This window comes from Ixodes scapularis, unplaced genomic scaffold, assembly GCF_016920785.2.
Source record: "Ixodes scapularis isolate PalLabHiFi unplaced genomic scaffold, ASM1692078v2 PGA_scaffold1__304_contigs__length_218370807, whole genome shotgun sequence".
Classification (NCBI taxonomy): Eukaryota; Metazoa; Arthropoda; class Arachnida; order Ixodida; family Ixodidae; genus Ixodes; species Ixodes scapularis.
The window spans coordinates 78465387-78481256 of NW_024609846.1; the positions used below are offsets into that span (position 1 = coordinate 78465387).

Genomic DNA, 15870 nt, shown 5'->3' on the forward strand with positions numbered 1-15870 from the left:
CGACACTGTTAGTGCGAGTACGAGCCATCTCCGCGGTTTTCTTTGTTTTTCTCTCGGTACTGGAGGACGGTGCTCTGTCGTCTACAAAATCAATGGTGGAAAGTGCTCAGCCGGGGTAATAACCTAAGTACCTAACATTTTAAGTAAAACGTGAAAAAGCGCCGAAGTCGTGTTCGCGTTAATGGTGTCGCGCAGTATACAACTATAGTACTGTTGCGAAAAGACAGCACGGGGTTTTTGTCACTTGTTGCCGCCTGAGCCTTGAGCCAAAGTATCGAGATATATGAAAGTAGTCGAGAGGTGTTTGCATCCACAGCGGCTGCAGCGTCCAAAACAGCAAGGCGTGAAGAAACGTCTAACGAACTAAAGATTTGATGGAGTCAGCAATAGTTAGCAGAGGCTGCTGACTTGGAAAGGGGGGAAAGGAGAATTAGGGGGAAGGGGGCATTTGCTTAGACGGTGTTGATATAGCTGGCCAAGGGAGAGCAGAACGACCACCCGAGGAGAAGGAAATCTAGAAGGGTTTAGAACGTCGTTTAATTCAGGACCCGTCACTCGGCGTCGTTTACCGTTCACAAATTCGGCAGTAATGAACTTGGAAAGGGACTTTTTTTCTGAGAGATCGCTCATTGCGGACTGCCCGGGCGTTGTCCACTTCTGACAAATGACACCGCACCTAACTTAAAAACGAAGCTCCAAAAAAGTAGTCATTTGGGCTATAGCCGCTACCGCCATGATGACGAAATGGTTGCGTATAGTCCGGCGTCTGTAGTTTCGAAGATGGGGTATAATTACCGAACGATTTCACCGCGTATTTCCAGTGCGGTTGCAGTAGGCGCTTTTGGTGTCCGTCTCTCTCGCGAATGCAACGGACGAGTCCCTGTATGCGCGGTTGCGACGCCGAGATGCATGCACGATTCCCTGTGACGGGCGACGGTTACCTGAGCCGCGAGCATTATCAGTCGCGCGCATCTTGTTCGGTATATGCGCAAGGTAGAGGTGTTAACGAGAGGTACAGTTCCGCACCATCGCATCAAATCGGGCTTGTGGCTCGAGTTCGCAGTACGCAATCCCGAGGTGGGGCTGCCACTGGCGTAAAGGAACAAAATGCTTCATAAAAAAATAAAAAAACAGCGATTTTTTATTTCATTTTGTCAGGTTTTGTAACGCCACGTGACACCACGATCCGACACTGTGGCATGAGACCTGACGTCACGCGACGGGGTCAGGTGACGTGACGCTACGGCCTCGGATCATGGAGTCGCTTGACGTCAATCGCTGTGTATACACCCGATTCAATTTTCCCGCTAAATGTAGCGGGAAAGCACTTCCCGCGTGGCCAGTATACGCACTAAGAAATTTTACACCTTCGATGGTGCAAAAACGCTTTTCCCAGGATTTACACCCGCGACAATCTCGATCGTAAAATACGGTTGCATCGAACTTTTCGAAGGGAACAAAAAGGGTGTGGAAAAGGGCGCTATACGGGTGAAATGAGGCGAACACCCCCTTTTTGAGGGGTGTTTTGCGGGCTGATATCTTCTTTAGCCGAAGATGTTTTAGCAACTACCTCGAATAACTGTTGCTTGTACCAATGCGTTTTTTTTTTTTTGGAGATACATTCCTAATGAACTTGGGGAGGGCAAATAGCGGTCTGAATGGATTAGCTCCGCGTCATTTATAGCCTCCGCTGTGCTGGGGAAACCGACGACATGCAGTGTTGAAGCTAAGAGTGACGCTGCGCCGTTCTATTCGATCCCCTACTCGCCCACCCCTAATGTTATGCATTGACGAGAACAAAGCGCCATACGTGTGACCTTCGCAATTGCGGAGGTGTTGCACCTGCGAATGGGTATCTTTGAACTCTGGAATATATAAGGCGGTGGAGCAGTCGGGCCATGGCCATAATATCTCTCCCGTCCGTGATCCATTGTGTCTGCATTTTCCGTTTCTGCGTATGCAGGAAATGTCTGTACTTAGTGGTTGTTCGTAAATTTGCCGCTCGTAAAGAATATCCCTGGGATGCTGATAATATCGCCAGCGTCGTATGCGTTCACCAGCATCATAAGGGCTTTGCTGGGACAAGCTGATTTATGCTGTTAAAGGGGTATCCACACGAAGGAGAACTCTGCGGAGGGATGTCGTGACGTCAGCAACCCGGGAAAGTCCGTCCTCGGCTCCACCGCTCACCTGCGAAGCTTTCGTGCTGACAGCACGAAGCCTCCGCGCCTCCGCCACGGAGAAGAATGGCGCCGCGAGGCGTCAAAAAGGAATGACGTATGTCTCACGTGATACGCGCTCCGCGGAGGAAAGGGGCGGATTTCTCCTTCGTGTGGATACACCATAAGGGTGTAACACATTTTGGTGCGCAACGTGTGACGCGACCTTGGGTGTATAGGTTATACCCGCGCCACACGGGCAACTCGAATGTCATGTACAACGAATGACATTTGTGTGATCGGCAAATCAGCTCGCAATCTGTCGCGCGTGGAATGCGCTACGCCCGGAGTGTCGCGCGCTGATTGGCCGTCCGCTCAAATGTCATTCGTTGTAAATGGCATTGGAGTTGCCCGTGTGGCGCGGGTATTAGTTATACACTAATTCAATTTGCCCTCTAAATACAGTGGGGAAGAGGACGGACGGTAAAATTCCTGGGAGGAGGGGGTTCCGTTACCAAGAACTCGGCTTCCTTTAAAGACAAAAAAAATGGAAGAAAAATTACGTACCTCGTAACCTCGCGTATTTAATTCCCGTTTCACACTTTGGCCGCTAGGCCGCACCAGTTTTCGCTCCACGTTTGCATAGACTCAGGATCATACAGACTGTCGTGCAGATCGACTGTCATTCGCGCATTAAAGAGTTTTAGGCTCATAGATGCGCATCAATATGCGTGGCTAAGAGCATTTATATCGATGAGCGGCCATGTATGAAAAGAATGCTTCAACTGGGAAAACAGTTTGCGTTTAGCGGAAGAAACGATTTAGATGATATCGATGCCCGTCCCGAGGATACACCCGGGGGGAACCTTCAGGTTTCTAGGAAGAAAGTTGGTGTTCGAAATAATTTCCAGACCCATGCGGACACCAACACGCGGTCCTGACGTCACGCCGCGGCGGTGGCGCTGCTGTCGGCACGGCGCATGCGCAAGACGCTTCACTCGACGCGAATCTGGTTTCTGCACAAGCGCAGTGCCCGCACCGGGCAAATGCGGACAATTGTTTGTTGACCGCGCGAGTTAGGATCTTACACAGTGTGTGCGCGCCACTTTCGGTGGTCATGACAAGGGGATACAGATACTTCCGGTTCCTCTATGTGTATACCTTGTGTTTGGGTGGGTGCACGACGACTCTCGGTTCACTATAGCGAGCGATTCTGTGAGCTCTATAGAAATGCCCCGGTGTCGTGCTGCCGATGCGTATGGCACGGACAAAAAGTCACGAGTGAAATTATTTCGGTTATCTTGAGACGACGCCTCCGACGCCGCCGAGCCTGGGTGATCGCAGGACGACGGCATTGGCAGACGGTGCTAGCCTATTTTCGATGTTCTGCCGGGGTCCATATCACATGAGCGAATGGCGTTTTAGCGTATGACGTTTTAGCGAAACAGCGGTCATTTGAGCGAATCGAGGTTTTAGCAAATGACGTATCACTGAGGCGCGTTTTAACCCACTCGCCCCCCTTTGTACACGCCACTTCGCGGCGACAGTCTGCGGCGGCTCATTACAAAAATGTTAACCCACCTGGACCACTCGTACACGACGCTTTGCGGAGGCCGACCATTCGTTATAAAGTGTCGTTCAGTGAAAAGTCGGGGGCGGGACTTCGTTCGCTAAAACGTCGATTGACCAAGTAAGTGCCACCCCGTACAACGATAGGACATTACGGCTCGTACAGATGCAATGTGCACGGTGTTGTGGGAAAGAAACCTTCAGTACCAAAGCAAGCAAGTCAAAACATTAGAAAACTGTGCATTACAGAGATTCGCGTCGCGCTAAAAAAAAAAAAAACGTAATAAAAACTTTTGGAAGTGTCTGCTAACCAAGACCCGGCTCGGCGACCCCTGTGGGGGGATCGGCGCGTATCTTCGGCGCCTGGGGGAGTTATACGTGCCCACCGCCGATGTCTTGCCGTTCACGAAGCACTTGAACGCGTTTAGGGATTTGTAGGTTTTAAGTCGTTCTCAGGTATACGGACCAGGCTAGTCGAATAGGTAGTCCCGAACATGCGCCCACGATTTGTCATTTCTTTGAGGAACAAACGCTCTTTCCTCTCACCCGAGGGATGAGGAAGGCATGTCGATCCCGTATAAGTAAATTTTGGGAGGTCCTTGGCAGTTAGTCCTCGGCAGTTAGACTTTTAAACTATGCGCTACTTGCTGAGGGTCCTCAAAAAGGGTCCTCAAAAACACGTAAAAACAATAGCCAACCCGAAGTAGCATACTCTCCCCGGAAGTTCGGCCGTTATTTCTTTTTTTTTTTTTTCTCCGCACACGCTCAAAATGAGTGGCAGAAATATGGAACACATTTTGTTTCGTTCGCTCTTCATAGACAGTCTGCCTGCTAAGCTTATCTTGAGGAACTCTGTCCACGCCTTACCGTGATGTAGCCGGGTAAAAAGAAAAAAAAAATGGTTTTGCAACGATTAAGTAAGACAGGCCACTGACGGCATATATATGTGCCTTAATTCTGTTCGGGATGTTCAACTACGTGTGGTATAATGCTTGAAAAGAGCAGGTGTCCCCTTTCTTCACCTTCTCCACAGTGCTGGCAGATGGGGATCACTGGCCTGTTGGAGATTGTGGAGAGTATAGCACCGAGAAACTGAAGGAAAGAGGAGACGAGAGCGCGCGGGGACGTCAGGAAGCCAAGTTCTGACTGGAATTTTGATTCGTTGGTCTCTACTCACTCTTCGAACACGTTCAAACGCCAACGTGGAACGCTGGACGCCGGTGTTTGGCGATCGAACGCTTTCCAAGTGTGAGTCCGTCCTCATGCAGCTGTGATCTCGGGCTGATAAAGACTTTTATTTTTTTTTTTTTATTGTGACTGAATAGATTGACGAAGAAACTATACTGAATAGAGGTACAGTTCTGTTATTTATCCTAGAAGCGGGTAAGATTTTATTCGCACTGAGTCGCGGAGATGATCTGTAACGTCAAAAGTTTGCTCTTCGGAGTTCACGTTTGTTTCGTTCCTCGACTGCTGGGGCGGCGCGAAATTTCGAGCGAGTAAATACGGTATACGCGGTGGGCGCAGGCCAGATGGGCCGAGCTTTGTCTTCTTCTGTTGGAAGCCGGCCAACGGACTTGGCAATGCGGGGGGGCTCGAGGGTTCCGCGGGCCTCGCGAGCGATCGAACTGGTCGAACGCGAAACGGTGCCATGCCGCCGCGTTCGTGAACTGGAGGTCCAATTCGCTTCGCAGCACACGCGGCGCCCCTTTCTTCGCTTTCCCATTCCCGGTCGGGTTTCCGCGGAACTAACCCCCCCCCCCCCCCCCCCCCACCCTCTCCCCCTTTCTCAGAGAAAAGTGCACTTGAATCTCCGTCGATTCGTCGGGTTTCTTCGCAAACTCCAGCAGTTTTTCTTTTTTCTTATTTATTTTTTGTCAGTCGTGTTTGATTGGTTTGTTTTAGAACTTGACGAGTGGGAACACCCGCACCGCGGACCGAAGGGAAAGGGAAGAGAAAAAAAAAGAAAAGTAACGTCGGTACTTAAGACACGTTTTGTGTATAGAAAGTGTAGCGTTGTCTTTACCTTATATATATATTAGATGTAGATGGGGGGCGCTGGCTGAAAGAACGACGCGTTTTTCTTTCCTTTCGGAGATTGCTCGATTTAGGCGGCGTGTGCGCGCTTGCGCGTTGTCAACTGGAGTGCCACGTAGTGCTTCGTACATCGCGTTGCACGTCACATACCGTGCCCGATCCTGTATATAGTAGCTTCGTTCGATTTACATGCTCCCCCTGCACCGGTGCAGAAAAGTGTAGGGCGTTGTACTTCCGGTCATATCTCGATACACGTACCGGAAGTACATTGCCCTACACTTTTCTGCACAGGTGCAAAGGGTGCACGTAAATCGACGAAGTATACTATACACTAAGGGAGTATTCACTGGCGGCCATAGCTGTGTGCGCGAATGCTGAGCACGTGCTGATGGCGAGCTTCCACAGTTCTTTTGCAACGTGCATTCCGCACTATCGAGAATACCGGTCTTAGCAGCCTATTGATGTGAGCTCGTTCTGAGCATGCGCTCTAAACAGCACCTACAAATATGGCTTCCAGTGAATACTCCCTATAGCGAGAAAAACGTGATGGGTACGGGTACGTAGCCGTGATGTGTATTGAAGACATTTCTACGAAGAACCAGTGTGACTTGCACAAAGTTTAGTGGAGTAAGTCGTGTAACGACTTTTCTCTTGAGATGACCCCTTCCTATTCAATGTCGACGCACTTTGATCAACGTTATGCCACGATCCGCTTCTTGCGTCTTTTGTCTCAGGGCTGTGACTCTCCATCTTCTGGGCTGGGTGTAAGAAAAACGAACTAAATACCGTGAGAAACCAGTACGGAATAAATCATGAGCGAAAACTTGTCACTTAGTTTCTTCTTTTTAATATAGAACACGTATCCGATTTTAAAAACGCGCGTTATAACTATTTTTTGTCTTCAAAAGTAATTGATGAGGCTCGGTTTGAATTGACTGAATAAGAATGCATCCACCAGATGCCTGATCCGAACCACACGGAGACGGCAGTGGGCAACGCAAAGTCGTACAGCGAGGACATGAGCAACGACTATGTTGTAACTCTTTAACGAGGCTCGTTTAAATACATGTACCTTTGTACAGACTGCAGAGTCTGTAAAGACGTCAGAACGCCACCTCAATCCCTTGTGATTGCGGACAGCGGACAGCGGCTGACAGCGGTCTTTGTGGGTATTGCAGGGAGCAGCCCATCTTTTCCACGAAAGCGCACGTGTTCCACATCGACCCCAAGACGAAGCGGTCCTGGATCCCCGCCAGCAGCCAGGCAGTGAGCGTGAGCTTCTTCTTCGACTCCACCCGCAACCTGTACCGCATCATCAGCGTCGAAGGAACCAAGGTACGCGCTCTCACACGCCGCCCAACTAAAGCATGAGCAGCCACCTTCCAACAGCTAGTCTGGACACCGTGGGTGGAAAACGCTTTGTTGGGACACCAGTCTAGCAACCCTGAACCAACACCACTTTGAATAATTAAAGCCTGTGCGCTAGAATTTTGACGTCATCGCAGTGTGATCGAGCGAAGGCAGCGATTGGATACGAGTGCTGCGTCACTGCTCGGCTGGGTCTCGGGCCCAATCAGCGCGTCGATGGACACTCGGTGTCGGGCTCGGGTCTAGTTGCCGAGTTGGCGCCATCCGACTGTGATAACGTTCCATGGAGGAAGAGTGGGGCGTTCGGAGGCCTACATTGTTCTAGATGGTGTTGCCTGAGCACGCCTTAGCTGGGTGGCGCTAAAGTAACTGGGTCGTGGGAAAGTAACTCTAAGTATGGTCGCCATTTTGCCCCTTGAAGTATGGTGCCTGGAACGCGTCTCCGACTGATGTGTTTACCGCGCCCAGAAAACTGGTCCCTCGATTTCCGCCTGATGACGTCATAGAAGTGTCATGCTGTCGCCGGTCGCGACCCTGGTGGTGTCTCAGCAGCTGTGGTGGATATTGCAGACGCCTGTTCTGCTGCAGGTCGCTCCGCACTGTGACAGTCCACGGAAGCTACAGCAGCCGGAAGTTGGGACGCCTGGAACGCCGTGACGACAGCGACACTCGCGTTCGCTCGCGCTTTTCCTCAGCATTTCTACGGCCAACCGCCAGGATCGCGACAGTCAACAGCATGATACTGCGGTTTCTGTGATGTCATTTGTTGCCACTTGGGGACCACTTTTGATGTATGGGCAGCATAGGGCGCTAAACACACCAGTCGGAGACGCGTTCCAGGCACTATACTAGAAGTGAGCAATTTCTCTTTGACCTCTCCGTTCCTGGTGAGCCGACCTCTCCGTTCCTGGTGAGCCGATCTAAGTTCGCTGGTGACGTGTAGCTTCATAGAAACGTTTCTTGTACACCGAAATTTTGCTATCCACAGGCCGGCGAAACAATCTTCCTGCCACCACCACGTGAGGTGTCGGTGCTTTTCGGCATTGAAAACTTATTTTCCTGTTTTGAAATAATTGTAAGAGATCCGTGGAGATGGGCATGTTTGATAAGTTGATTGCATTCACAGCGCCAAAGACGCTTATATTGGCGAGGAACGCCTTCAGTACAATGATGCTCCATGGTGATCTTAGCCCTCTCGAAGATTTGAAGGGGCCAAAATTGTTTAGCCAATCGCCTTGCGAGGTTTTGGTCGTCCGTATGTTAACATTTGTGTTCGGCTAGCAGGCAGGGAAGGCAATGGCGCTACTTTCCCGGGATCCTGTGACTTTAAGAGGTGCAAGCTACCGCCCCCTATAAATGGTACAGACGTTAATATTCATCCATCCATTCAGACTGGGCTTTCAGACGATGTAGACCATAGGGGTGGCATCGCGTATTTATTTTGTATGCCTAGTCATTAAAAAAAAAATAAGAAGAATGTCGGTGCGGCTGTGTTTTTTTGGAAACGGCCGGGTGCATGATAGCAAGCTTGTAAACTTTTCTCTTAGCTGGTAGATTTTGCGGAGTTAGCGAGCCGCCGGACCGAACCTGGCAAAGCGGAAAGATTTGGAGTCGACAGAATCGGTGAGGCACGCACGACAACACGGATCACCCTTTGACTGACTCTTAAATAAAACTTTAAGGCTTCGTACGATAGCGAAGACGAGGCCTCCCGGGTCGAAGGACGTTTCTCGAAGTGCCTGTTTGCGAAGTACACTTGTGCTCGATCGGCTGCTAGAATTCACTCACCGGAATGGGGGCTCCTCAGTGTCGAAGGTTACAGTAACGGGTCAATGCAGCCACCCACTGGTGACTCGATCCAGCGGTGAGTGCCGTCCTTTCGCCGATTGAAGCCTTGCGCTCAAGGTTAGTAATGTATCTGAACCATATTCTCGCCCTCCCGAGACGTAGTTTGTGCCGCACCCACAAATACAGACGAAAAAGAAAAAGAAAAAAAAAACATTGCGTTGTGTCTTTTCGCAAGTTCAAGCCTAGCGAATGATTGGAATCTTCAAGACCTTCTGGATACACGAATTATTTTGTGTGTGTGTGTGCGTGTGTGTTGGGGGGGGGGGGGGGGGGGGCAACGGTATACGAGCATTTTCTAGCAGCCGTGGCATATGCATTGCCAATAATATGTTAGTCAATATCGTAAATGCCTGAACAGATTGGCAACTTTCGAAATGATTCTACCCATTGCAAATGAAACAGTTACGATGAGCGCTTCGATACAAACGGCTCTTCGGTCACGTTATTGGACTGATTCAATGCCTGTACTAGACTTTTTACGAGTCGGCACATATATAAACGGAAGCTCGAGACATTACGCAGACTCCACTGTGGCAAAATTCAGTACGTTTGTTGCATCCAAAAATATACGAAAGAGTCAGACGAAGAGGACGAACAGGACAAACATCCTTCGTCCAAGTTTGTTGCATTCTCGTTTTTTTTTTTTTTTTTTTTTTTTTTTTTTGTAGTTTTGGAAACGGCAACACAAAACGGTCCCTGAGATGCGGCTTTCGCTCTATTCGCTTCTCTACCGACTCTTTCGGGCCAAATAACTGAAACGCATATTACGCAGCTTCCTGGAGATTTATCCCCGCGACGCGATTGTATAAGGAGCGATGGAGCAACGCCCGGCTTGTATAAAAACCGGCGTCCATCTAAACTCGCGTCTTTCTTTATGGCACCGACTTCGGCTGCCCGCCAGGCTAATCGATTTATTTATTTATTTATTTGATACCCACAGCGCCTTTCGGCATTACAGTGGGGGGGGGGGGGGGGGGGGGGTTATACACAAAAAATCAAGTATGACGTAACAGGTACTATACTGGAAACGTTCATAAAAAGACAACCAATCGAACAAAAAAGATTTCGCGAACATGAAACAACAAAGTCACAACTATCGCGACACACGGAGAAGATTGCAACAAGTTTTACAAAAACATTATTAAAATCATGCCATGAACCTTTTCAATCGAATGACGTGACTGTTTCTAGGGCAGCATAAAAAGCATCATTGTCTATTGTCTATAATTGTCTATCATTGTCTATAACAGCTGAAATTAAACGAATGTTGACAGACACTTTGCTTTCCGCCATCAACGGACACTTGGCGTGCGATGCGTACATTTGAGCTTATTTGGCTTACAAATGTATACGCTGTGATTGTCGTTTTTTGCGACTTAGCGAAATGCCTGTCTGGACGATCCGGTTGTCCCTTATTCCGCAAACCGTATACATTGAAAGCTGCAACACTCCGCGTTCATTGGTATCTGGTAAGGATGTACTTATCGGCGCGTTCTACGTTGTCTACAAACAAGCCTGCGTTTGCGCACATCAGGCGTGAGCATGCACCACTGCGCGTGCGCGCCACCTATAGATTCGTATGAGGTGAAACATCTGCACATGCGCATCCGCATCCGCCGTCCGGACAGCAGCGCCAGCACCGTGGCCCGACGTCAGCAGTGCGCGTTGGTCCACAGCCTTTCTGCAACACGAGAACTGCACGAGAGAGACTCTGACCTCGAATTCCCAGAGAGATGTGGCATCACTATACCGAATTTCACCTTACGGTCGAGACGCAGCCGACGTTACGCGCTGTCGGAACCAATCAGGCAGTGTTAAAAGCGCACCGTCACGGCGTTCGACATGCTACTGTACGTGTTCTATCGTCGCTGACCCAATCGTAAGCAGAAAAGGCCCAGTGTTATGCGCTTTTGACGCCGATCGATTGATCCCATTAGCTCAGAGGGGTTGGTTGCGTCTGGACTTGAGCTGAAACGAAGTATTTTCACTAGAAACGAATCAATTATGTGACGTCACAGAAATAAAAAAAAACACGTCCATTAGCGCTTCTTTTTTTCTTTTTTTTTTTTTTTTTCTTTTTTGCTGTTACGAAAGTTTGGCGCCACCTCGGGTGGAAAATCTTATTTTGAGCAAAGCAGCTCCTGCGGAAATCAGATGCTTGCCTCGCGCAACGTCACAGCGTCCTTTACGTCGGAACACACAACGCCATAGCGCCCTTTTGTCTTAGCATGTATTTGTTTGTCTGTTTTTTATACGGACAGAATTAAGGTCTAGGGTAGCATGGGCAAAAAAGAAACTTGCTGTACGTGACGAGGCACTGAGATGCCTCTTGGAAACGTTCCGTTAGTTAACGCAAAATTTATCTACTCGGATATAAAAAAACAAAGAAAAAAATCGCTACTAAAAAAAGAAAAAAAAGACATTGGAGTTATTTTTTATATTTTTTGTCGCATTTTAAAGCCCCCACTTCCCTCCCCCCCCCCCCCCCCCCCCTTTGTTTTTTTTTCTTTTTACAATGGAAAGGTTGCGAGCATTGTTTTGGGCTAGGCCCGTGTTCTCACTTTTTTTCCGAATACCCTCGTGTTTATGTAGGAAACGAAAACTGGGCGCGTCATTGGTAATCGATGGCGAAGCTCGGCATTCGGATCACGTACGGCGGCGGCAAACGGAGAAAGCTCGGTAATCCCGTCGGAAGGCCGGTTGAAAACGGCAGAGCTCGTCAGGGCACCGCGGGCCTCTGGGAACGATCTCCTCCCGAAAGACTCCCAACGTTTTGGGACAAAGCGAGCAAAATCTGACAAGAACAGTTGCGGGGACGAGAGGAACGAAAGGTCGAAAGGTCTTCGGGAACAAAAAGTTCAAAAACGCAGCTTAGCTTTTGTTTCGAATGCGTGTTATCCTTACGCAACGAGAGATTGCGAGGCGGTGCACCCGATTTGCAATATAAACTCCCTATGTCTCGCGGATCCGGAGATTTAGTATGGTGCCTGGAACGCATCTCCAACCGGTGCGTTTACCGCGTTAAAAAAAAAAAAAAAAAAGTAGTTTTTTTTATTTTTGTTTGATGACGTCATGCAAGTGTCACGCTGTCGCCGGTCGCGATCCTGGCGGTGTCCAAGCAGCGTGTGCTGGATGTGGCAGACGCCTGTTCGGCTGCAGGTCGCTCTCTAGTCTGGCAGCCCACGGAAGCTTCGGCAGCGAGAAGTTGGGACGTCGCGACAACAGTGACATCTCACGTTCGGTCGCGCTTCTCGCCAGCACTTCTACGACCAATCGCCAGGATCGCGACATCCGGCAGCGGGACACTCCGCCTTCTGTGTGACATCATTTGTTTGCCACTTCGGGACCAGTCTCTCGAATCGCCTTGGCGAAACCTCGCTCACTGACAGGATTAAAATGGCAGTGAGGTATTTTTCGTTGTCCCGCCTCCAGTGCGAGCTTCCCACCTTCGATAACGCTTCGGCGTTTTCGTGGGCCTTCAATCCCGCACCCGCAGCCGAAGCACGGCGGAGTGCAGCGGCCAGCACAGGTGGGGCATCTAAAGCGGCCCTCACACCGCTTACACATCGTACAAAAGTCAGTCCGCAGACATTGTCTAGTGCGTCCGAAGGTCATCCTAGTGATATCCCACACTGTCTGGTGACAGGGGGAGAAAATTGGCTTCTAGAGGCGGGAGGTATCGTATGTTTCTCTTTTTAGACAACCTAGGTGGCACAAGCTACCGCCCGTTACAAATTTGTAGCCATTAACATCCATCCATGCATCCATATCTTCTACGACAGTCACGTCTAATTGGACGTTTAAAAAACTGTCTGCAGACATGTTCGAAGCATGTAGGAAGCAAACGTGCTTTGAGGATACTCTGAGCGTGTTCGCAGTTAATCCAGTTATCTGTCTGCAGAGGAACTCCGTGTCCTTTTTTCTTGTGTGATGTAGGGGGACTGCGGCTTATGGGAGACTCCCTGTCGTTCTCACCTTGTCCGTTACTTTAGTCTGAAACATTCCAGTAGGTTTTATTACAACCCGTACGAGGAAGGTTTCTCGTTTGTTTAGCCGTTCCTTTTTGCTACTTCGAGAGGGAGGGGGGAAAGTCGACGAAGAGGTGTGCGCTGGCCTTCGTTGCTGCGCAAGTCACTATACCTGTCGCCTTCGTTAAATAACGTTTGACTGATGGAAGAATTACGAGAACTGGCTAGGGCCATTTAGTCAGTATTCGTTATTCTATCAGCACCAGGCACGTAACCAGGATTTTGTTTCGGGGGGGGGGGGGGGGCGGGAGGGGGAGGAGGAGGAGGAGGAGGAGGAGGAGGAGGAGGAGGAGGAGGAGGAGGGGGAGTAAGGCCCAGTAAGTTTCTAATTGGAACTATGACTTTAAAATGAACAAATAAAAAGTTACTCTCTAAAAAAGACAAAGAAAACAACTATATTTTTTAAACATTAATATTTTTTCTAATTGGGCTCTCTGGCAGACACCAAAACGGCATCAACGTTTTTTGTTTATATATATATATATATATATATATATATATATATATATATATATATATATATATGCATATATATATGTATATGTTTATGCTGCGTGCCGAGTAGATTTCTGAGCATGAGGGAAGGAGAAAAGCAACCTGGTGTTCTAGCGATACGATTTCTCGACAAATTGGTATTGGTAGGTTCTGCTGCTCCTTATTTTCGGGGAAAACAAAATTGAAAGACGTTTACAATCCTCTGTGTCGCGAAATTAGAGCGCAGCTTTTGAGGAGGAGGGGAGGGTTCGGAGGGTGTGCTCCCCCTCCCTCTTCGTACCCTCCTCTCCTCTTCCAGTCCGATTTAGCAGAATATTTTCGCTAAATTTCCCCGCTAAATTTAGCGGGAAATTTCCCCACTATATTTAGCGAAAATTTCCCGGCTAAATGTAGCGAGAAATTTAGCGAAAATTTCCCGGCTTTATTTAGCGGGGAAATTTAGGAAAAATTTCCCGGCTAAATTTAGCGGGCTAAGTTTCCCTGCTAAATTTAACGGAGAAATCGGCGTCACGTGACCTCAACACCAATTCAATTTCTCCGCTAAATTTAGCGGGGAAACTGTGGCGTCCGATAATGCAACGCGCGCGGTTACGCCGACGGCGACGCCGACGCCACTCAACCCGGAAAGGGGCGCCTGAGAGCTGCGCTCTAAAAATACATCAAGTGAAAGAAAAGGTGTCGAAGAGGCTAATGGGCCTGCCGCCGTATACCTCCTGTTATACCCCAGTCACATGGTCAACATAAAGGTACCTTTAACATAAAGGTACCTTTAACATAAAGGTACCTTTGCTATCGGCGAATCAGCCCGTGATCTTGGGTCGCGAGCACACTCTACGCGCGGAAGATCGGTAATTGATTGGCCGCAGAGAATAAAAGGTCCCTTAGCTAAAGGTACCTTTACGGTCGTGGGAATGGGGTATTGGTCATGTGAGCTTTCGGTATACACGTAAAAGAGCCTTTATACGTGACCCTTTATACAGTATATTTACGTATGCCTGGAATTCGGATCAGGGGGGTTGATGCTTCATTGACGCTGCATCATTTTTTTTTTTTTTTGATGAGAACAATTGTATTTTGTAGTTGTCACTTTGCCTGAAGAGGGTTATTTATTATTGAAAAGGCCCTGCCTTCTCCCTGAAGCACTGCGTGCTTGGTTTTTTGCTGATGCGTACACATGCAAGGAGAAGTGTTCCTTCTAGTTGCAGCAAAGCCAGCTAAATCACTCCGTATCGAGCTAAGCGAAAGCCAAACTAAGCCGATCCGCAGGAATTGAGGTTTTCTTACACCTGCGTATAGATGAAGCGGACGGCTTCCACGTCGTTTTCGCTAGCTGCCTTGTCGCTTAACTCCGCACGAATACGCGACGCTTCGCAAATTTTCTCACAAAGGCGAAGTGGATCCCCTGTCGTATTGTGCGCCTGACTTGCGACAGTCTTTGATTTTAAGGATTTTTATTTTTTACTTCAATTAGCGAGCATGTTGGAGGCAGAGGCACCGTGGGGCGAGGGCTTTCAAGAAACAATAAGGTTTGCCTCCCGGCCTTTTTATGGAGACAAACCCCTTTGTCTCCAGAAATCCCCTTATTTAGGGAGCCCTTCTCTTCTCATTGTGAGCGCGTTTGCGGGCATGCGCGTGTGCGAGGCCAGACTCGTGCATGGACTGCGCCCATTACAAGTGCAATATAAGCAGCCGGGAGTTGCGCTGAAGACCGTACTCTGCACTGCTGCGTACGTTGCGTGATTACCAACTAGTAGATAGGTTGGTCACGCCGCGCTTGCGACTGAGAGATAACAGACGGAGGCGCCGTTTTTCGTGCCGCAGCAGTTGGTGACTGAGTGCCTGAATGTGTGCCTGCCCGCATCGCTACGAGCCCGCATCGCCACCCTAAATCTTGTGATGAAATGGCCGAGATGTCATCCTCCGAAAGCGCGTGTATGAAGACTACCCTGTGCTAGGCGTCAACTATTTCGTGCTACGGTGTCAAAGCTAGCGTAGCTTTAGCTGTGCTGCAGCGCGCCTCTTTTTTTACTGAGCAGGGGTCTAATAACTTCTTTGGCTAAGGGGCCTGATTGAAGACCTATCGCAAAGTCGAGTTCCAGAAAACATTGAAAACAAATATAGAAAAGAAAAAAAAGAGCCTAAATACGCCATTTGGGTGCAGAAATCTACATACACTAGAGCAAAATTTTAAAAAAGAAATGTAAACCGGATGACTACATATCCTTTCTTTTTGCGGTTCATATCTGGCTAAATATGAAATTATAAAATAATTGTGACCTACAGAACTCACCAGGCATAGATCAAAGCGCATGGGAACTTTGACATATTCACGCACGACAGAAGACTAATGAGAATGATAGATCTGG

The 15870-nt window shown here is 48.8% G+C and overlaps 1 protein-coding gene across 1 annotated transcript in view; it reads left to right on the top strand.

The window, feature by feature from the left end:
- Nucleotides 1-15870, top strand: part of LOC8024949 (homer protein homolog 1) — a 47395-nt gene that overhangs the window by 19461 nt on the left and 12064 nt on the right. The window contains exon 2 of the mRNA XM_029980510.4: nt 6944-7100. Coding sequence (XP_029836370.1) covers nt 6944-7100 — 157 coding nt within the window. The remainder of the gene's footprint in view (nt 1-6943; nt 7101-15870) is intronic.